This window comes from Lepisma saccharinum, chromosome 6 (genome assembly GCF_977018435.1).
Source record: "Lepisma saccharinum chromosome 6, izLepSacc3.1, whole genome shotgun sequence".
In the NCBI taxonomy this organism is placed as follows: domain Eukaryota; kingdom Metazoa; phylum Arthropoda; class Insecta; order Zygentoma; family Lepismatidae; genus Lepisma; species Lepisma saccharinum.
The window spans coordinates 30846749-30863969 of NC_139234.1; the positions used below are offsets into that span (position 1 = coordinate 30846749).

Sequence of the window (17221 nt, forward strand, 5' to 3'; positions counted from 1 at the left end):
TTTTCGCACCTGGTGGGATGCAACAGAAGAGTTTTGCAGGAAGTCTATGAACGAGGATGAAGAAGGATATGTGAAATTTGACTTACCTGCGGGTGAATTAGTTTATTCTAATATTCTTAAGGTTGATATTGTTTTTATTTTTTTGTTTTTTTTAAGTCCACTTGATTCGCAAATAGGCTAAATCGCGAACCGACCTACAGTTTAAAGTGCGATCCGATCCACTTTGTGCCTCCATTGAGTATCGACGCACGCGAGGACCCTTCATTACAAGACCTCGACGTTATTACTACGCCATTGGGGAGGCACCCAATTTACACAAATATGTTGATTCCAATAACACGTTATATGCATAATCTGATAATAATGCACTTTGGGTGCATCTAAACATATTTTTTTCAACTATAGCATGTCTAAAAGAATCATTGAAGTTGGGATTTTTGCAACTTCAGGAGGCACGGCTCTGTAAACGTGCGATATAAACTTAATGCAGGTTTGCCTTCCATACGTGGTGGTTTTGTCACGTTTCTTCGCTTCGTAAAACATACACTTTTGCAGGAAAGGCTTCTTGCATCCTCCTGGGGCCTTGCTCTAGCTAAACAAAAAATATATTTGTTTAGCATAATCGAGGGTTACATATTCCTGCCGAACTTACTAGAAAACAAGGATTCTATTGGGATCATACTGCTTTGAATGACAGTATCAATGAAGTTTTATGTACGCTACTACTTATAATAATGAGCATAAAATATTAATCAGGAACTTTATTTTTCGTCAACTGGATGTAACATATTTTTTTGTTATTCAGCAAATATTCAATTCATCACCTTTTTTGACATTAATTTTCTTGCCAGGGCAGCTGTTTTTATGCAGATTTTGACGATCTTAACTACACGTAAGCTAGATATTAGCTAATATTCGTGCTGTTATATTACTATTCTTCTACCATCTTTGTAACATGTCATGCAATAACAATAATAGAATTGATTAATTTACATATTCAAGTGAATAGACCTATGAATTATATTAATGCATTAATTTAAACATTTGCTTAATTGTTGTCGTTAATGTTATTATTATCATTTTTTCTGAAACACTTGGCTCGGACACCCTCCCCCGACATATATTTCTAGATGTGTGCCTGCCGAAGGATAAATTAGATCAAGCGGTGGTGGTACCGGACTTAGAGGCTAAAGGGAAAACAAAGAAGTATGTGCGTCATAAGCTGGGCATAAGAAACAGCAAAATATTACAAAGAAACACTTTTTGAAACTTATGTCATAGAAGATGTTTAACAATATTAAGAACAATAAATGCTTTCTATTTGTAACATACTAAATATTGAAATTTTAAATAGTCTTTTGTGTTCGTACTACACATTTAAAAACTTTTTTTGTTGCTCCCCAGCGCCAAGCTTAGAATTTAAAGAAAAAAATGTACATTTTCATAGTGCACGGAAGTTCGACATTCAGAAAGAAAGAAGGTCTATTGGAAAACATTTCAAGACTTCCAAAAGGTATAGCAGTAATGAAAAAGAGCACTCACTTATACCGTGTTTGTTACAACCTGTCCGGCTTCCCGCGGTAGCTGATCGCTGGCTTTTCTAGCATAAACCAAGCGGTGTTGCTGCTGAAGACCGCCTGAACTCCATGCTGGGGAAAGCCAAAGCCAGGCAGCAAATTAAAATACGCAACGTGGCAACAACGTCTACGTAAGCTCCTCTTTTCTGGCTTCCATTCGCTCCTCGCTGCCCAGCAGACGACTTTTTTCTCGTTTCTCATTGGCACCAAAACTGTCGAGCGATCGCTAGCGCGGGAAACGGGACAGGTTCTAACAAACTTGGTATAAATGTACGATGGATAGACAGTTGCATGGAAGCGAGAAAAAAACACAAAGTAGATTTCATAAGATACCTAGCAATCAGCAACCAAGAAACTGCATTTTAATGTCCTCATGATTAACGAACCTTATTTATTCTCACCACGCAATGGGTAAAATATTTGGAGCTTTATCCCACTTTCCGGAAAAATATTTCGTGTTTCTGCTACTTTTGACTTTTGTTCACTTTTAAGAGACGAGACGGGACAAAACGAGACGGGACGAGACGAGACGAGACAGAACCCTTCGAGACGGGACACGAGACGGGACAAACGAATATTTTCGAGACGAGACACGAGACGAGACAGCATTTTCACGAGACGGGACGGGACAGACCAAAGTCTCGTCTCGTCTCGTCTCGTGGGCAACACTACAGGGAACGAAATACACTTGCTTGCATCACAATATTGGAGACGTGCTAACCACGGTGAAGTGTTTTCGAATGGATTGAGAAGTTCAAAAAAGGTCGGACAAGTGTCAAGCTCGAAGGAGCCGCAGATTGGCCATTCACATCCACTACTCACATAGAACAGGTCCATACCATGATTTTAACCCACGAGTAACTAACGATGAACTGGCAAACCATCTGCACATTAATCCTCTATATTGTGATTTTGGTTCTTGATACACCTTCAGACCATAAATGAGATATTACTGATCGCTGTTCTTCTTTGGTACAAATGGAGGGTTCGGCCATTTTTACCATTTTACCACCGTGGTCAACCCAAATAAAATTACAGCAAAGTGCAGATACTTATGCACTTTAAATGTAGGTCCAGTCTCGATTAGCCTATCTGTGCATAAAAGTGGACTTAAAACAAAAACTCAAACTCGACATTATGGTTCGGTCCCCCCCCCCCCTCCCTTCCCGTTTCTGGTACACGTAGCTTTGAACTTGACTGTACAAACAGCGACTACCACATGAAAAGCACAAGTAAATTACCGAAAAGAAGGCTGGAGGATTTAACAGCTAAAAGGGTCGAACAACATTTGGGGAGATGACAACCAGGAGCTTCACGCTCCTTCATTGTCTGCGTTTATCGATTTGCTCTCAAATCTCCAAAAACCACTTTCCCTTTTTTTGTCCATTGTTTGCGCCACGTGGCAGATTGTTCAGTGATTCAGGACCCGGAACAATGGCGGAAAGGGGGAAAATTAGTCGGGGGTCGCTTTGTAAACCATCCGAGTGAATGCGTGTCAAGCAGGGAAGCTTGTGTCGTGAAGGAAAATGCCCAATTAACGCTAATGACTTTGACTTCTTGTTGCAATTAATTCCCGTTGCGGCGTTCGTGTGATTTTCTCGTCTGGGAAGTTTACGAGTCGGTTTGGGAGTTGACCCTTTTTTGTGTTCGGTTGAATACGAGGAAGAGTCAATGGAGACCTTATTTTTGTTTTTGCGTTTTATGTAGTAGATTTCTGCATGCAGATTTGCACAAGTTTGCTGCGTTTTACCATAAGAACTTTCTTCCCACTCGTTTGCCTGCCACCTGACGTCATTGTCAAACTTCCTCCTCCATTCGTAAACTTGTTTGTGTGATTTTCTTTACTTCGATTTTTTGTTTCTACTTTTTGTACAGATAGGCTAATCGGGACTGAACCTGCAGTTTAAAGTGGGATTCGAACCAGTCGCCCCAGATGCACTTCTTGACTCTCTCTGCACTCACGCGTGTAGTTGGTTACACGGTGCAACACCGACTCGTCTATCGTTCATCAAGTAGTGCATTTGGTGTCAGTACCGTTGGCACTACGTTCTGGAGCGGTGTAGTGTATGGTCACATGGTGAGTTCTAACTAATCAAATGAACGTTTAAAGCAGCAGACAGGCATTTGTTGAATCTTTTGAACTTCAACACCGCTACTCGTATACTTGATTCAACGTCATTTCGATGCACCAACACCGGGAGACACATGTGACGATTATGTCACATACTTTCAAAGTATGGCACTTGCTTAACTTTCTGCATAGACATTGTTCTTAAAATCAGCAAAAGGTTATAGCTACATTTAATTTTGTTTGTGTTATATTTTGCAACATGCACATCTGAATGTTTTGTTAAAAAGCTAGTCAGACTTTGAAATATATAAATATCTAAATATGAACCTTTATTTGCAATTAATGCACTCACAGCATTCAATAACTGGTGTAAAAATGCCGAAAATTCCTATTTTTATGTAAGTTATGCTATGATTTTTTACTTACGGAGCAATTTCCTGAAAATCTCAATACTTTTTTTATGTCAATGTTACTTATTTTTATTAATTCAAATGATTTTCCATATAATAAAGGTGCTTTCGGTAGTTTGTTTTTTTCTAAATTCAGTTTAGGATTACCGTAAGTGTTGCAAACTCTTGTTAAAATAAAGATTCGTAAAAATCGTGTGTCATACTTGATGAGTTTTAGAACAAATTGGTGTTCTAGCACATATAAATTAAATGAATGTTGGTTTATGCTACAAATTCATTTTTATTGTTAAAAGCTTGCTTAACTTACATGCAGTTATTTTAAAGTTAACAGCCAAAAATTATTTTTATAACACAAAAGATCCAGGAAATAGTCTGTGCATGGGTTTTTCAAGGTGCAGGACCTGGCACGCCTGCGAGGAGGAATTAAAGAAAGGTTGGCAAATATGGCGGTGAAGTAGCAGAAAGGCTCTCGACATTTAATGTCTTTTTAGGCCATTTTCAACATAAAAAAATGTTGTAAAAGGACGTAATTTTGCACAGGAAGGATTTGTAATACTTAGAAAAATTGTAAACATATTTCATGAATTCTCCAATGTCCGGAAAATCTGTAAAGTATAATTTTAAGATTCGTCAGTTTCTTGGCAATGGAAATGGCTGGCTGATTCATTCTGAAAAGAAGAATATCAGGAATCATCTGCATTTCACTCGTTTTTTAACGGGGAATAAAGAATTTTATGATTCTTGGACTTTGACAATTAAGAATCTCAAAGAATATTGAAATTATAAGCAAGATTGACGTCGGTGTTTAATATTATTTCTGAACGCTAATCCGACGTTGTATTGTGCAAAGCATATTACAGTTTTGGTGAAATGATTGAACTTTGACGAAAGATCGTTTGTACCTTACTGATTGTCACTTTGACTTAGTACATCGATTTTGATAAAATGTAAATATAATACACCTGTTTGTAACAAAAAATATGTTTTAAATGTACACTCGAGTAGAGGATGCATCCTAAATAATTTAGAAAACAGTGAGCAATGTGATATACATATTTTTCTGTATCCTGACATCTTATTGAAATTTTTAAATAATAATTGTTTATTCATAAGAAATTATTTTATTGAATAACATGAGAGAAACAGAAAGATTGGTACATAAATTTCTACATAATTTTTGACTGATGTTGAATTAAAAATAACAATTTTAATTATAATACTTTGGTGAGTAACACACGCTACAATGGCTTAATTGTCGTGCTACCTACATGTGTGTAGTATATTCGAGGCAAATTCTTTGAGCATACCTGTGATCTTGGTGGAAATATAAGTAACATCTCTTTTATTAAAATAATTGAGTTTCACAAAATCACAGGGAACTGCTGTCTTATAGATAGATTTATTGAGACGTCATTCAGTTAAATATTGAGTCAGAGACGTCATACATGCACTACGCCTAGAGTGTCAAAAAGTGCCACCGGGTGTCGAACCCTGGACTCCTTGATTACAAGGCAGCGACGTTACCACTTCGCCATCTTGCTTGTGTGGTAAACATGCACAGAGATATTGAATTTTCATTTGCAGCAGAATTTATATCAGTTTAACGGTTCCAGAAGGCCACCACTGCTCTTCACTGGTGCCAGTGTGTGGAGGAGGCGCCATCTTTAAAATGCCAAAAAAATGAAGTTCAGAAGCTCAGTATTACAACCTTGAGGTCGTTTTGTAAAGTAACAGTTGAGACCTGATGCAAATTAGATCCTACACAGTCCGTTAGACATGTAATTTTTGTTGCTTATTGCGTTTGAGGATTTGACTGCCGAATAGTGTTTGAAAGAACTGTAGGCCGGCGGAGTGAAAGTAACTTATTGAGAGAAGGAGATATGCTTGGGGAAAAGTACGGTAAGAAGCAAATCGAACGATAATAAACAAAGAATAAGGTGCAATTGGTACACATTAAAAATTCAAAGAATTTCTGTGGGGATAAACTCGATGTCAACCTCTCTTTCACGTAGTACACCCTGAACTGAATAGACTCGCCTGGACTCGTACAGCCATTAAAATCTTCTGTAGGACTTTGTGTTCTGTTCTGTACATGTCTGTTGGTGATTGTCCTTTCACCAACTCATATCTTATCACCTTTCACCATCATCGCGTTAGCCAAAAGTGCCAGCAAAGCCAAGTAAAATAAATCAAATCCATTATCCAAGGATAGAACGGTGTTATGACATTGTAAAAAAATGTAAATTGGAAAGATGTGATTTTTACGGGGCATCATGAAATGTACGTTCAACTGGGTATCTATACAAGCAGGGACAACTTCATTATAATGAGCCCACCATCGAGAGGAGATTGGGGAGCTACGAGTGAGTAGCGTAACCTGGTCTCGGAAATCTACAAAGGCCGGGGGTTCAACGTTCTGACTACACGTCACCCCATTACTGGTTGATTCCACACTGGCAGTCGGGAGATAGGCATAGGCTCTTCAGGGGCTGTCGAGCCACGGGTTATTATTATTATTATTATTAGTTTAGCCACAATATCGTCGGATAGGCCTTGTCTTTAGGGGGGAGGGTATTACGTTTACTTATAATATATATACCCTAATTAAGGAATAATAAGGTTAATAACAAAGCCGTAGCTAGGCGGCGGTCGACCCTGGGGCCGAGGCAAAGAGGGCGCCGAACGAACAAATGGGGGGGGGGGGGGGAGTATTTGGAACGCAGTAGACGTTCAGTGTTGTGAGAAGGTATTGTCGTCGAATCCAATTAATATTGATATCAGTTGCAAAAAAATAAATCTGAAAATATTCTTCGCTTTGCTCACAGTACAAGTTTCTATCTAACAGTCACACCAAGTTTATTCCCCTCCAGTGTAAAGAAAATAGGGAGGCAAGGCAAAGATAGGGAAATAAATTAATGTTACATAGAGAAAACAATGAAAACTATTATGAAGGAATTTGGGAACTTTCCTACGGTATGTGTGGAAAAATAGAGCAAAGCAGCAAAGAGGGGAGATTGAAAATGGATGAAAGGGGGCTATGAATATTAAAACTTGTGAGAATCATCTACTAAAGAATTAATGAAAAATAGTGAAAGTGAAAAGTGAAAGACGGTAGTTGTGAATTTGCAATTAAGCTATTTTTCTCTTGTACGGTATCCATAGTTATAAAGCCTCATAATTTAAATAAATTCGATTCGATTCCACACGCAAGGCAGTGAGTAATGACTGTCCAAATCGGAAAACGGCGTTTTGATGCAGTGATTATGAGTATGAGACATAAAAATAACTTAGTATTGATAAATAACAATAATTATAATATTTTACTTCACTTTTGTGTTCTTTTGTTTGTATTTAAAGCATATGCACCATTTTTACAATGCTGTTGTTCTGAAAATATTATTGTTTTACAGACTTTTATGTATGCCGCAGGCTGCATTAATTATGCCGAAATTTTTGTTGCCGGAGAATTTTTCCTTGGCGAGATTTTGATAATTAAGAGAGAAATAATTTGGTTGTAGAGCAGTGAGAGTTAATGCAAAATGCTCATTTTTAGTTTCGGCTATCTCGTAAAAAAGAATAAAATACTTGGGATTAGTTCTCACTATGGCAGGGACATGGACAAGACATATGCAAACGGTACAAGGAAAGGCTGGGGCAGTAACAAATGAAATAATGCGGACTGTATGGAAATTGGAGAAATACGATATACATTTTGTGGAAAAACTGTATCGTACATTATTAATAGGGTCAATAGGGTACGGGAGGGAGATATGTGGAGTAAAGGGGGGCGATGCACTAAACAGGATCCAATGCACATTTTACAAGAGGGCTTTGCATATCAGCATGGGCACTGCAAACTGCGGCGTACTACGGGAACTTGGATTGGTAAGGGAGACAACGTGGGGTATGTTGAGAAGGGTTAAATACTGGGCGACATTAATATCGAGAAGGGAGAACTCGGTAAAAGGGCAAGCGCTGATGCAACAGGTACAAGGGGAGGAAATGGGAACATGGGCGAAAGAGATCAGAGGTAAACTATACGAAATTGGACTGGGATGGATCTGGGAGGGGGAACACGTCGACCAGGGGACATTGCAATTAGTGAAACAAAGATTAGAGGATATAGATAGGCAGGAAATAATAGCGGAATGTGAAACTAAGAGATCGCTCGAACTCCAAAGAAGGGGACCGCGGGAATGGGGACAAGTACCGTACATCAAGAAGGTGAGCATGGTGGCAAGAAAGGGGTTGGCATGGATGAGGTTAGGGGGATGAAGACACAACACAGTAAAAAATGAGGAAGGGATATATAAATGCGTATTATGCAATGGTGATGATGGGACAGAACATTTATTCTTATGTCAGGACACGCGCGTTCTGCAGGAGGAGAAGCTACGCAACATCAGCTTGGAAACTGTGTTCAAATCAATCGTAGTGCAAAGAAACATGGAACTATTGGAAAAAGTGGGGGCATATTTACAAACAGTTAGGGGGAAAAGAAGTGTTGCACAGAGACGGGATAAGGAAGATTAATAAATGTTAGTTTAAGTGATTGATTGATTGATTGATTTAGTTTATTTTACTTCGCGTTTTGTGCCTCTTGGCTAATTTGCGAAGATGAGGATGAGTGATGAAAGGATGAAATTGATGAATGGACATTCACAAACAACCAAGCCCGACCGGGATTCGAACCCGGGACCCTTGGCGTCGCAGCGCGATGTGCTAACCGCTCGGCCACAGGGTCGGGCTAGTTTAAGTGAGAACAGTTAAAACGACCAGAACTGCTATTTAACACATATACGGAATGTAATGGAAAGTGTAGTCTGTAAGGAAAATCATAGTTGTGTAATACAAATAGATGTAGTGCGCACAGCCGATGGCTCGCACATGAGATAAGCAATAAATACTTACTTACATACTTACATACTTAAAAATGGAAATAAATATAAAGAAAATGATGGTAATAAAGTCTACACATGAGAAACCATAACAAGAGGCATTCCGCCAAACTTCGGGACTCGAATCGCAAACACAAGGAAGATAGTTTTTATGTTTAGCTACCCCACTTCACCTTGCATTCACCCCCTGATCATTCTGGCCATAAATTACGCAAATGCGACTGCGGGAAGAAGAAGTTGACCGCCTTCGCCACCTTCCTCGCAGCGAGGGGTGGCCACTGTTGTCCCCGCAAGTCGTTCTGAATGGAAACAAGTGTTTCCAAATTTAGAAGAGGTGAGGGGCCTAGGAATGCATTATATACTGAGGGAAGAGTCTTCTGCGATGATACGTGTTCACCTTTCCCACAGTACTTAGATGGTCAGTGACCTTCGCAGATCTGGTAACAACAAAAGACGAACCCCAACAAACTGATCAGCTGTGAGGATGGGAAGATGGAACAATGATTAACAACTTGGAGGATAAGAAAGGCAACAGACCGCCCTCTGGTTTCGAATAGGTGTGGTACGAGGATGGCCTTGTAAAAATTGAGACGAGAACAAGTCCGTACCCTCCGAGAAGTGTCGAGATCGAGACGTGGCCGAGAACGAGACCCAGAAGTTACAGTTGGGAGGGGCGAATTTCCGTCGGGTACCTCACTTCAACGAGAATCAATGTAAACAATTTCTAGTACTGTAAACAGGAACCAAGCTGACTTCCATGTTCTAGAGATTAGAGTATTGTCTTGAAAAAATGGGGCCCCAGAATTGGGATAATTGGTTATTCCATTGTCGCGGTAAACGGTACGTTCAGATATGAGAAGTAAAGTGAATAAACAAAAGAAACTAAAACCTATTGTCTCAAGAGTCTTTCTTGGGTTCGATCCCCTATTGGGGCATATTTCAAAGTGGTTCAGGTCCAAATTTAAAATGTAGGTCCAGTTCCAATTAATCTATCAGCATAAAGTAGACTTAAAACGAACTTTTAAAAATATTCTCGCGCCTTTTAAACTTTATGATACAGGAAAAAAACAAAAAACATTTGAGTCTTCAAAAATATTAGGCACAATCCAAAATCTTGACAATTGGTAGCGGCTCCTTCTTAGTGCTCGAGACTCTCGGTCTAGTTGGAGACTTCGGTATTGTATTGAAAAACTTACCTTTCCTCAAACTGACTTTACTATGCAACCTTTTCAGACATACCAAGCGATATATCTGTTATTTTTTTTACAGGTAAGTCATATATTTTGTTCATAATATTTACATATCATATATTAGCGATCGTGCATGTTCAGAATAAAATTCCGTAGCGTCGAAACGAGGCGATGAAGAAAACTTGATTGCCTTAATGACCTCTATACGCTGTACACTGAAACGTATGTTGAATATACTATATTTTTCGAGACTCCAAACGAGATCGAAACTTGGGCTCCGAGATCTGGACGAGAACAAGACGGATATTTATAAATCGAGACGAGAACGAGACTGCCATTTACCACTCGAAACGAAACCGAAACGCTGTTCTGTCCCGTCTAGTGCTCTCGCCACGAAAACAGTCCAGTCAAGGTCACGCCACACACCTACGGTGTTGCCAATAAGCAACAATTTCAACCGACGAAATCAACCGCATAAGTAAACTCGCGAAGTGTCGATTGAGCAGCTTAGAACAAGTGTGGCAACCTTGCAGGGTCAGGAGTGTGGAGGAGACAGGGGGAAGCTTCGACCTTGACTGGACTGTTTTTGTGGCGAAATCCGGATTTCGACACCCGGTGGAAGCACACGGTGATTCAGATTCCAACCGAGATCCCCTACCCCCCCTTACCAATTGAACTACCGCAGCCCTCTGTTCTATTTTATAGTGTTTTTTGTTGTTTTTTTTTAAACCAAAAAAGGTTATAATTGGAATTGCAGTTGGTTTACTGTACTCTACCTTCTCTTCCAGGTCTGGGCGATGCATGGGGTGCCGCTCCGCCCGTGAACAATCCTCGGGAATCGTGTATCAAGGAGCTAGGTTCTCATCTTCTGCAGGTAAGGCTCCTTAACTTATAAACTGACGTGGAAATTATATTTGTATATCAACGCTAGATTAATATGCACCACGTGGCTCTTAAAGGAACACAGCATCTTGATTATACTCTGTCCCAGCTAACTGTGGAGCAGGCAAACGAAAACAAGTATCTGCGCAAGTAGTGACGCGAGACGGCTCCACCAATGAACACGTGAGAGGAACGGAATTGCGTGGAGTGGGGAAAGCGACTGAAGTTACCAGCCTTCCCATCAGTGTCTACTGCTTTACTCTGCCCACTCCATTTCCTTCGCTTCTCTGACGCTATGCGCAGCCTTGTTCCATAGTTAGCTGGGACAGAGTATAGATTGCCGAAATTTGTTTGTCACTTGCAATTTTCACATTTTGAGTTGTATGTTAGCGCGTTAAAGGATAATACATAACAAATTAGTACGACTGCGCTTTCATTTTCCTAGTTGTTTTAGTAAAAATGGGCCTGCATTTTTATGTATAATTTTATCGAGAGAAATACTTATTTAGAAAAAACAGTTTATCTTCTGATGCACGTCTCGTAACCTCTAAGGCGTTCTAAATTCCAGGAACTATAATTTTGAAAGTGCTGAAGACAAAGGAGCATTTATACTTTTTTAAAAATATCACAATTCTATAATAATAAAAATAATGCATATCCATATTATCCAAAACTACTCTTTGGAGGAAAATAATGCGATTGTGATTTAACCTGTCACAAGAAACTGGAAATAGCTAAGACTAACTATTATTATATTCCACGAACTAAAAAAAACGATAGCTAAGTGTCTTCAATAGTAGAAAAAATCTATCATATTGAAGTATCACTCGTTATTTGGAAAATACCGAAAAAAAATTTAAAGACAAAAATGGCAGAACAAACTTTTGCTCGCTCTCAGTCCGTAGCTGCAAAAATGACTTCAGAATTCCTGTACAAGAGCTTTTTAATTTAAATTTCAAGTAACCGATCGCTTGCTTGAAATACTGCGGGAGGAAGATTTCTTTTTTAAAAAAGTGCAAACACTTGGTCAATCTGTGAAAAAAGAAATTAGCATGGCTTCAGAACAGTTTCGCTTCTCCTTTCATGTTTCTGCATTCAATATTTATTTATAAAATTTCGGCGAGGATCAAAGGCGGCTATTGACATTATAAAGTCCTCAGGGTACTCGCAGTGTTTGAGCAAGGCTCCTTCATGTAATGGGCTGCCTTTAGTCGCAGAGGCTCAACCTGGCCAAGTATAGCCCAGCTTGCAGTTTTCTCTTCTTGATTCGGGTTTGTTGAGCGTAAGTTGTGCAGAATATGTGAGCAAAGTTTTAAAATCTTTCTATTTCACCATCTGCACCGAAAGTCACTTCATCGTTTTGACTACTGCTGCCATCATGAAGCGCGTGCTAAGGTGCTCAATGAAACTGAAGTTTACTTACGCAAGAAATCTTTGAGTGTATTTGGTGTTCTTGGAGACCCAAGACATGTCGGCGGCTTTCATCTTACTAAAAAATACCATGGCCAGGCCAGGGGTATTAAGAAAGTAAGTAGGGCATGCATATTGTCAAATTTATTATGGTCAGATCCACCAATATTAAAAAAAATATATGGAATATGGTACATAGTTGACATTGAAATGTGAAATAAATTCTACCCAACAATGCTATTGTTCATAGTAATAGTAGAGAAAGTTATTGTTTCAGTAATCCTATGCCACAAAAAAGGGACATTTTGGCGTCCCATTTTACTTTCTTATATGTATATATATCCCGCCAAACATACAAGGAAATAATTGTTGTACAGTTGTAACTCGACCTTAGAGTGATATTTCCGACTAATGATAAGAAAGCCACTATTGTTGTGTTTATTCAAAACTGATATCAGCCATGTTGATCAACTGGCTGGCCATTTAATCATAATATGTAGGTAGTATTTCTTTTCTTTCTGAGGCACCCATGAGGTACCCACGCCGAGTAAATCCACCACTGATGGAAAATTCGTCGTGCACGTACATGGAAGTGTGTACATGTAATGTTTATCGGTGGTAACAAACACACCGCTGATACGTGCCGGCAGAAAATAATTTAAACCTAACAAATGGCTATTTGAAGCATAAAAAATGTCAATGAACAGTTATTTGAAAGGGGTAGCACGTGCTTTTTTTTTTTTAGAAAAACGACTTCCCCCTCTCCCGTCCAAGAATAACACAGCGTTAAAATATTTCCCATTGGCCCACCCAGCGCCATTGTTTTATCATTCTGGCAGAACAAACACCCGCTGTTTAACCTAGGGCTGGTACAATTAAGGTGTTTAAAGTTTCCACCACTCAGAGAGAGAGAGGCCTTTACCCAGCCGCGTACCTTCGTACACAAATGCTCCCTGTTCGTCTTTTCAAAAAAGGAAAGGAAGAATGGAAACGAGGTGGTATTGTGTTTCGTACAATGGATTATATCATTTGTCTAAATTGTTTTATGGCCGTTAGTAGTTGGATTGAACATAAAGTAAGAATATATTTACTCCAAGGATATGTGGAAATTCTATTACCATATCTACAAATAAAATTTTCCAGACCTCTTTACACGTATCCATATTTTATACCACGCCTTCATTAATCTATGCAATGTGTTTAATTTTTAATAATAGACTTGTAAGATTGGTTAGTTTCCAGGGTGCGAAATCCTGGGACACCAACAATCTTGGTCTCAAAAATTCCCCCCACCAAAAATTTCCGGGGGGAGTTTTTGTTACAACAAACAAATAATAAGCAATTACTTTTAATTTCAAATATACTGAACTAAGAATAATATCGAGAACATCCACAAAGTAGTGTAGTTGTGAGTGTTCAATGCTTTTTCTCTCTCAAGAGATCATTAACAAATCTACATCAATACTCACTCACAATAGAAGTAAAACAAGGATGCAATACAATAATAACTATGAAATCTAATTGGTTTATATTAACATAAAGCAAAAACTAAATAAAAGCTTACACATAATAAAACCACTCCAACTATTTAATATTTTATTAACATCTTTAACCAGTTAGTAAAGAAAGTAGTTTGCTACTTTATAATGTCTGATATACATAAAAGTAACAAATTTATTTCTTTGTGTGTAATTAATAATAATACTATTTTTAATTGCTAATTTAGTAATTTAATTTAGTAATTTATTTTTACTTTTAATAACATTATAAACATGTGTATCGTATAATTTATATGTATGTTTGTGGGGTGGGGGAGGTTTGTAGATTAAGGTCTCCCCCCCCAGTCTTAAATGATTTCGCACCCTGTTAGTTTGGACGTAACTGTGTTTTAGTGTGTTGATAGTTCATATTTGGATAACAGCATTTGACCCATAACATACGACGCCCAAAGAGAAGGAGTTGAATCTGTAACGTCTGGTATGAGTAGTCAATTCAAAAACATTATACAAACTCGAAGTGCGTGTCCCACTTAGCTGCTTCCTTCAGTTTAATGATATACCTTAATTTCAACAGCTTGTAAATTTAATTTCAATTTATGACCACTGACTAAATTTCGTCGAAGTGTTTCAAGGTGATGATAGTGGTGAACAAACAACCGGGGTGTGCGTTTTTTTCAGCCTCCAAATTTGGAGGTTGACGGACGCGCCCAACGGCCAATTTAGTTTGTGCAGCAATCTCATCAACAAATATACTGAAATGGTAATATTCTGATCAATTGGAATTTTTTCGGGATTCTAAGTAAAACATGTCAATGAAATCACTTACCAATTTAATTTAGTGAATTTGACCAGAGGAAATAAGAGATTACATCCAAATTTAAACCAAATTTTATATTTCAGAACAGCCTAGACATAATCGAACTAAATGATTATGTCTTAATATATTTATTAATATTAAATTTCAAGGGTGCATATAATGTGTGAATATTAATAAATTAGAAAAGCTATTTACGAGTAAATTTGAAAAAATAAATATGCTGACCAAGGCAGTAATTTATTTTGTTAAAAACATAAACTAAACGTAACGTTTCAACCTTCTAGGAAGGTCTTCTTCAGACTCTGCACCAAGTACAAAAGTAACATGATACGAAAACAGGGCATTATTTATACACAAAACATTACTCCCTCCAGACTAGTGTTGCCCACGAGACGAGACTTTGGCCTGTCTCGTCTCGTGGAGTCTCGTCGAAATGCTGTCTCGTCTCGAAAATATTCGTTTGTCTTATGACACATGGTCAATCTCGTCTCGTCTCGAATTTTTAAAAGCCTGTCCCGTCTCGTCCCGTGGGCAACACTACTCCAGACTATTAGAAAGTTGTTCTGGAACTTTCTAGCAGGTGTACGTACTTTCACCTAAAAGGCTAAACATATTTACTTCCATATAGAATGTGGTTGGGCTTTATATCTCACGCTCTTTTTCCTTCATTTTCTTCCTTCTCCTCTCCTCTTTCTCTCTTGTACTTTCCACTCTTTCTAACACCTTCTTCCATTCTTTGTTTAACTTCAGTCCCCCATTCCAGTTCATTGTGTCTTCTTCACCTTTCTTCTCTATTTCCTTGGCCTCCTTCCATGTTCTCACTAGCATTCTCTTCTCCCTTCCTATCTGCTTAGCCTTAGAAGGTTGAAACGTTACGTTTAGTTTATGTTTTTAATAAAATAAATTACTGCCTTGGTCAGCATATTTATATTTTCATAATCATGGAAACAAGGCTTAATGGTGTTATGAGTAAATTTGTTGGGATTGGGCCATCGACTTAAAAATAAAACGAATTTACCGGGCCGCGGGCTCACGTCCACTGCTCTGGATGTACCGGTAATTCAAAGGATATGTAATTTTTCAGATTTCGGAATATTGTGACGGTTTTTCGACGGGAGAGCCTTAAGTGGTCTACTTACTTTTAATCTTGCCACCGAAGCTGCCGGGTTCGAATCCCGGCCTAGGCATGGTGTTCATCAAATTCATCTAATCATTCGCTCATCCTCATCGACGCGATTACCCAAATAAAAAAATACAAATGCAAATTTATGTCAGTCACGATTAGCCTATCTGAGCATAAAGTGGACGGAAACTGTGGCGTTATCATAATTCTACCACTTGAACCACCACTGGGGATCGAACTCGGGACCCCTTGTAAAGCGACGACGCTACCACTGCGCCATCGGGAAGACCTAATTCTTGTTCATGTTTCAGTAAGGAGAGATCTGAAACCAGGGCTGGACCTAGTGAAAATTCCCTGGACTTGTTTCAGCAATTTATTGTTGTGGGAACGAAGCGTGCAATAGCTGGCTCAGCGGCAATAAATAACTCCGGCGAGAAAGATGAAGGGAGGAGAAGCTTTCCCAAACAAAGCGTCCTTTTTGCCTCTTTTTTGTTTCCCATGTCCCTCTCCGAGGGGTCAACGTGGCTGACGAGCATGAAGCATGGCGTAGGGCGCGGCGCGGGACCGGAAGTGGGAGATGACGACTGTTCCAGGATTTATACTGCTGGAGATTGGATGCGGTCGACAAGTGTGAAGCCCTCTCAGAGTGTGAGCAACCACCTGACGCTGGAGCCACCTGGCGGAGAAGGCGAATCTCTCTGGAGATGGACTCCGGCAGTGCTTTTACGGTTCAGGTAGCGAATACCTGTGACTGAGAAGGTGGAGGTTGGTGAAGTACAGAAAGGAAAATTAACTAAAGGCGAAATAAATGCGAAAGAGTTAAGACCGCATTAGACGGAAGCATTTTCATTAACGTTTTTGCTAGCATAAATGCTTCAAAAAATCTTATAGCAGATAGTATTTTACATGGAAGTATTTCATGTAACAATTCGGTTAGCGTTTGCGATTACAGCACGAAAGTTACAGCATCTATAGTGAGTGCAGGATGTTCACAATTGAAACAATTAAAATATTCTTTCTTACGTGTACTTTAAACGTTGTAAAGTATGCATTTAAGCAGCGCCATTGTTGTGTACGTAATAACGTTTTATACGAAACGTTATTCCTCTAGGTTGAGTAGTTATCGGCTTTTAAAAATGTGAAGTGATACATTGTTTACATCTCACGCGGCCGCCATTACAACTGCACTCGTGACCTAGAGGTTGCTTCTGATTGGTTATGCTATGGAAATAGGATGGACCCTATCTTTGAGAAATGCCATGAAATATGCCATGACATCTGAAATGCCATAACATTTTTCACTTTATACGGCATCATTTTGGTCATGGCATAAATATTAAGAAA

The 17221-nt window shown here is 38.9% G+C and overlaps 1 protein-coding gene across 3 annotated transcripts in view; it reads left to right on the top strand.

Moving 5' to 3' along the window:
• sim (bHLH transcription factor single-minded) overlaps positions 1 to 17221 on the top strand; it is a 201617-nt gene that overhangs the window by 129746 nt on the left and 54650 nt on the right. For all 3 annotated transcript variants that reach the window (XM_083123718.1, XM_083123717.1, XM_083123719.1), the window contains exon 3: positions 10935 to 11020. In XM_083123718.1, the coding sequence (XP_082979844.1) occupies positions 10935 to 11020 (86 nt within the window). The remainder of the gene's footprint in view (positions 1 to 10934; positions 11021 to 17221) is intronic.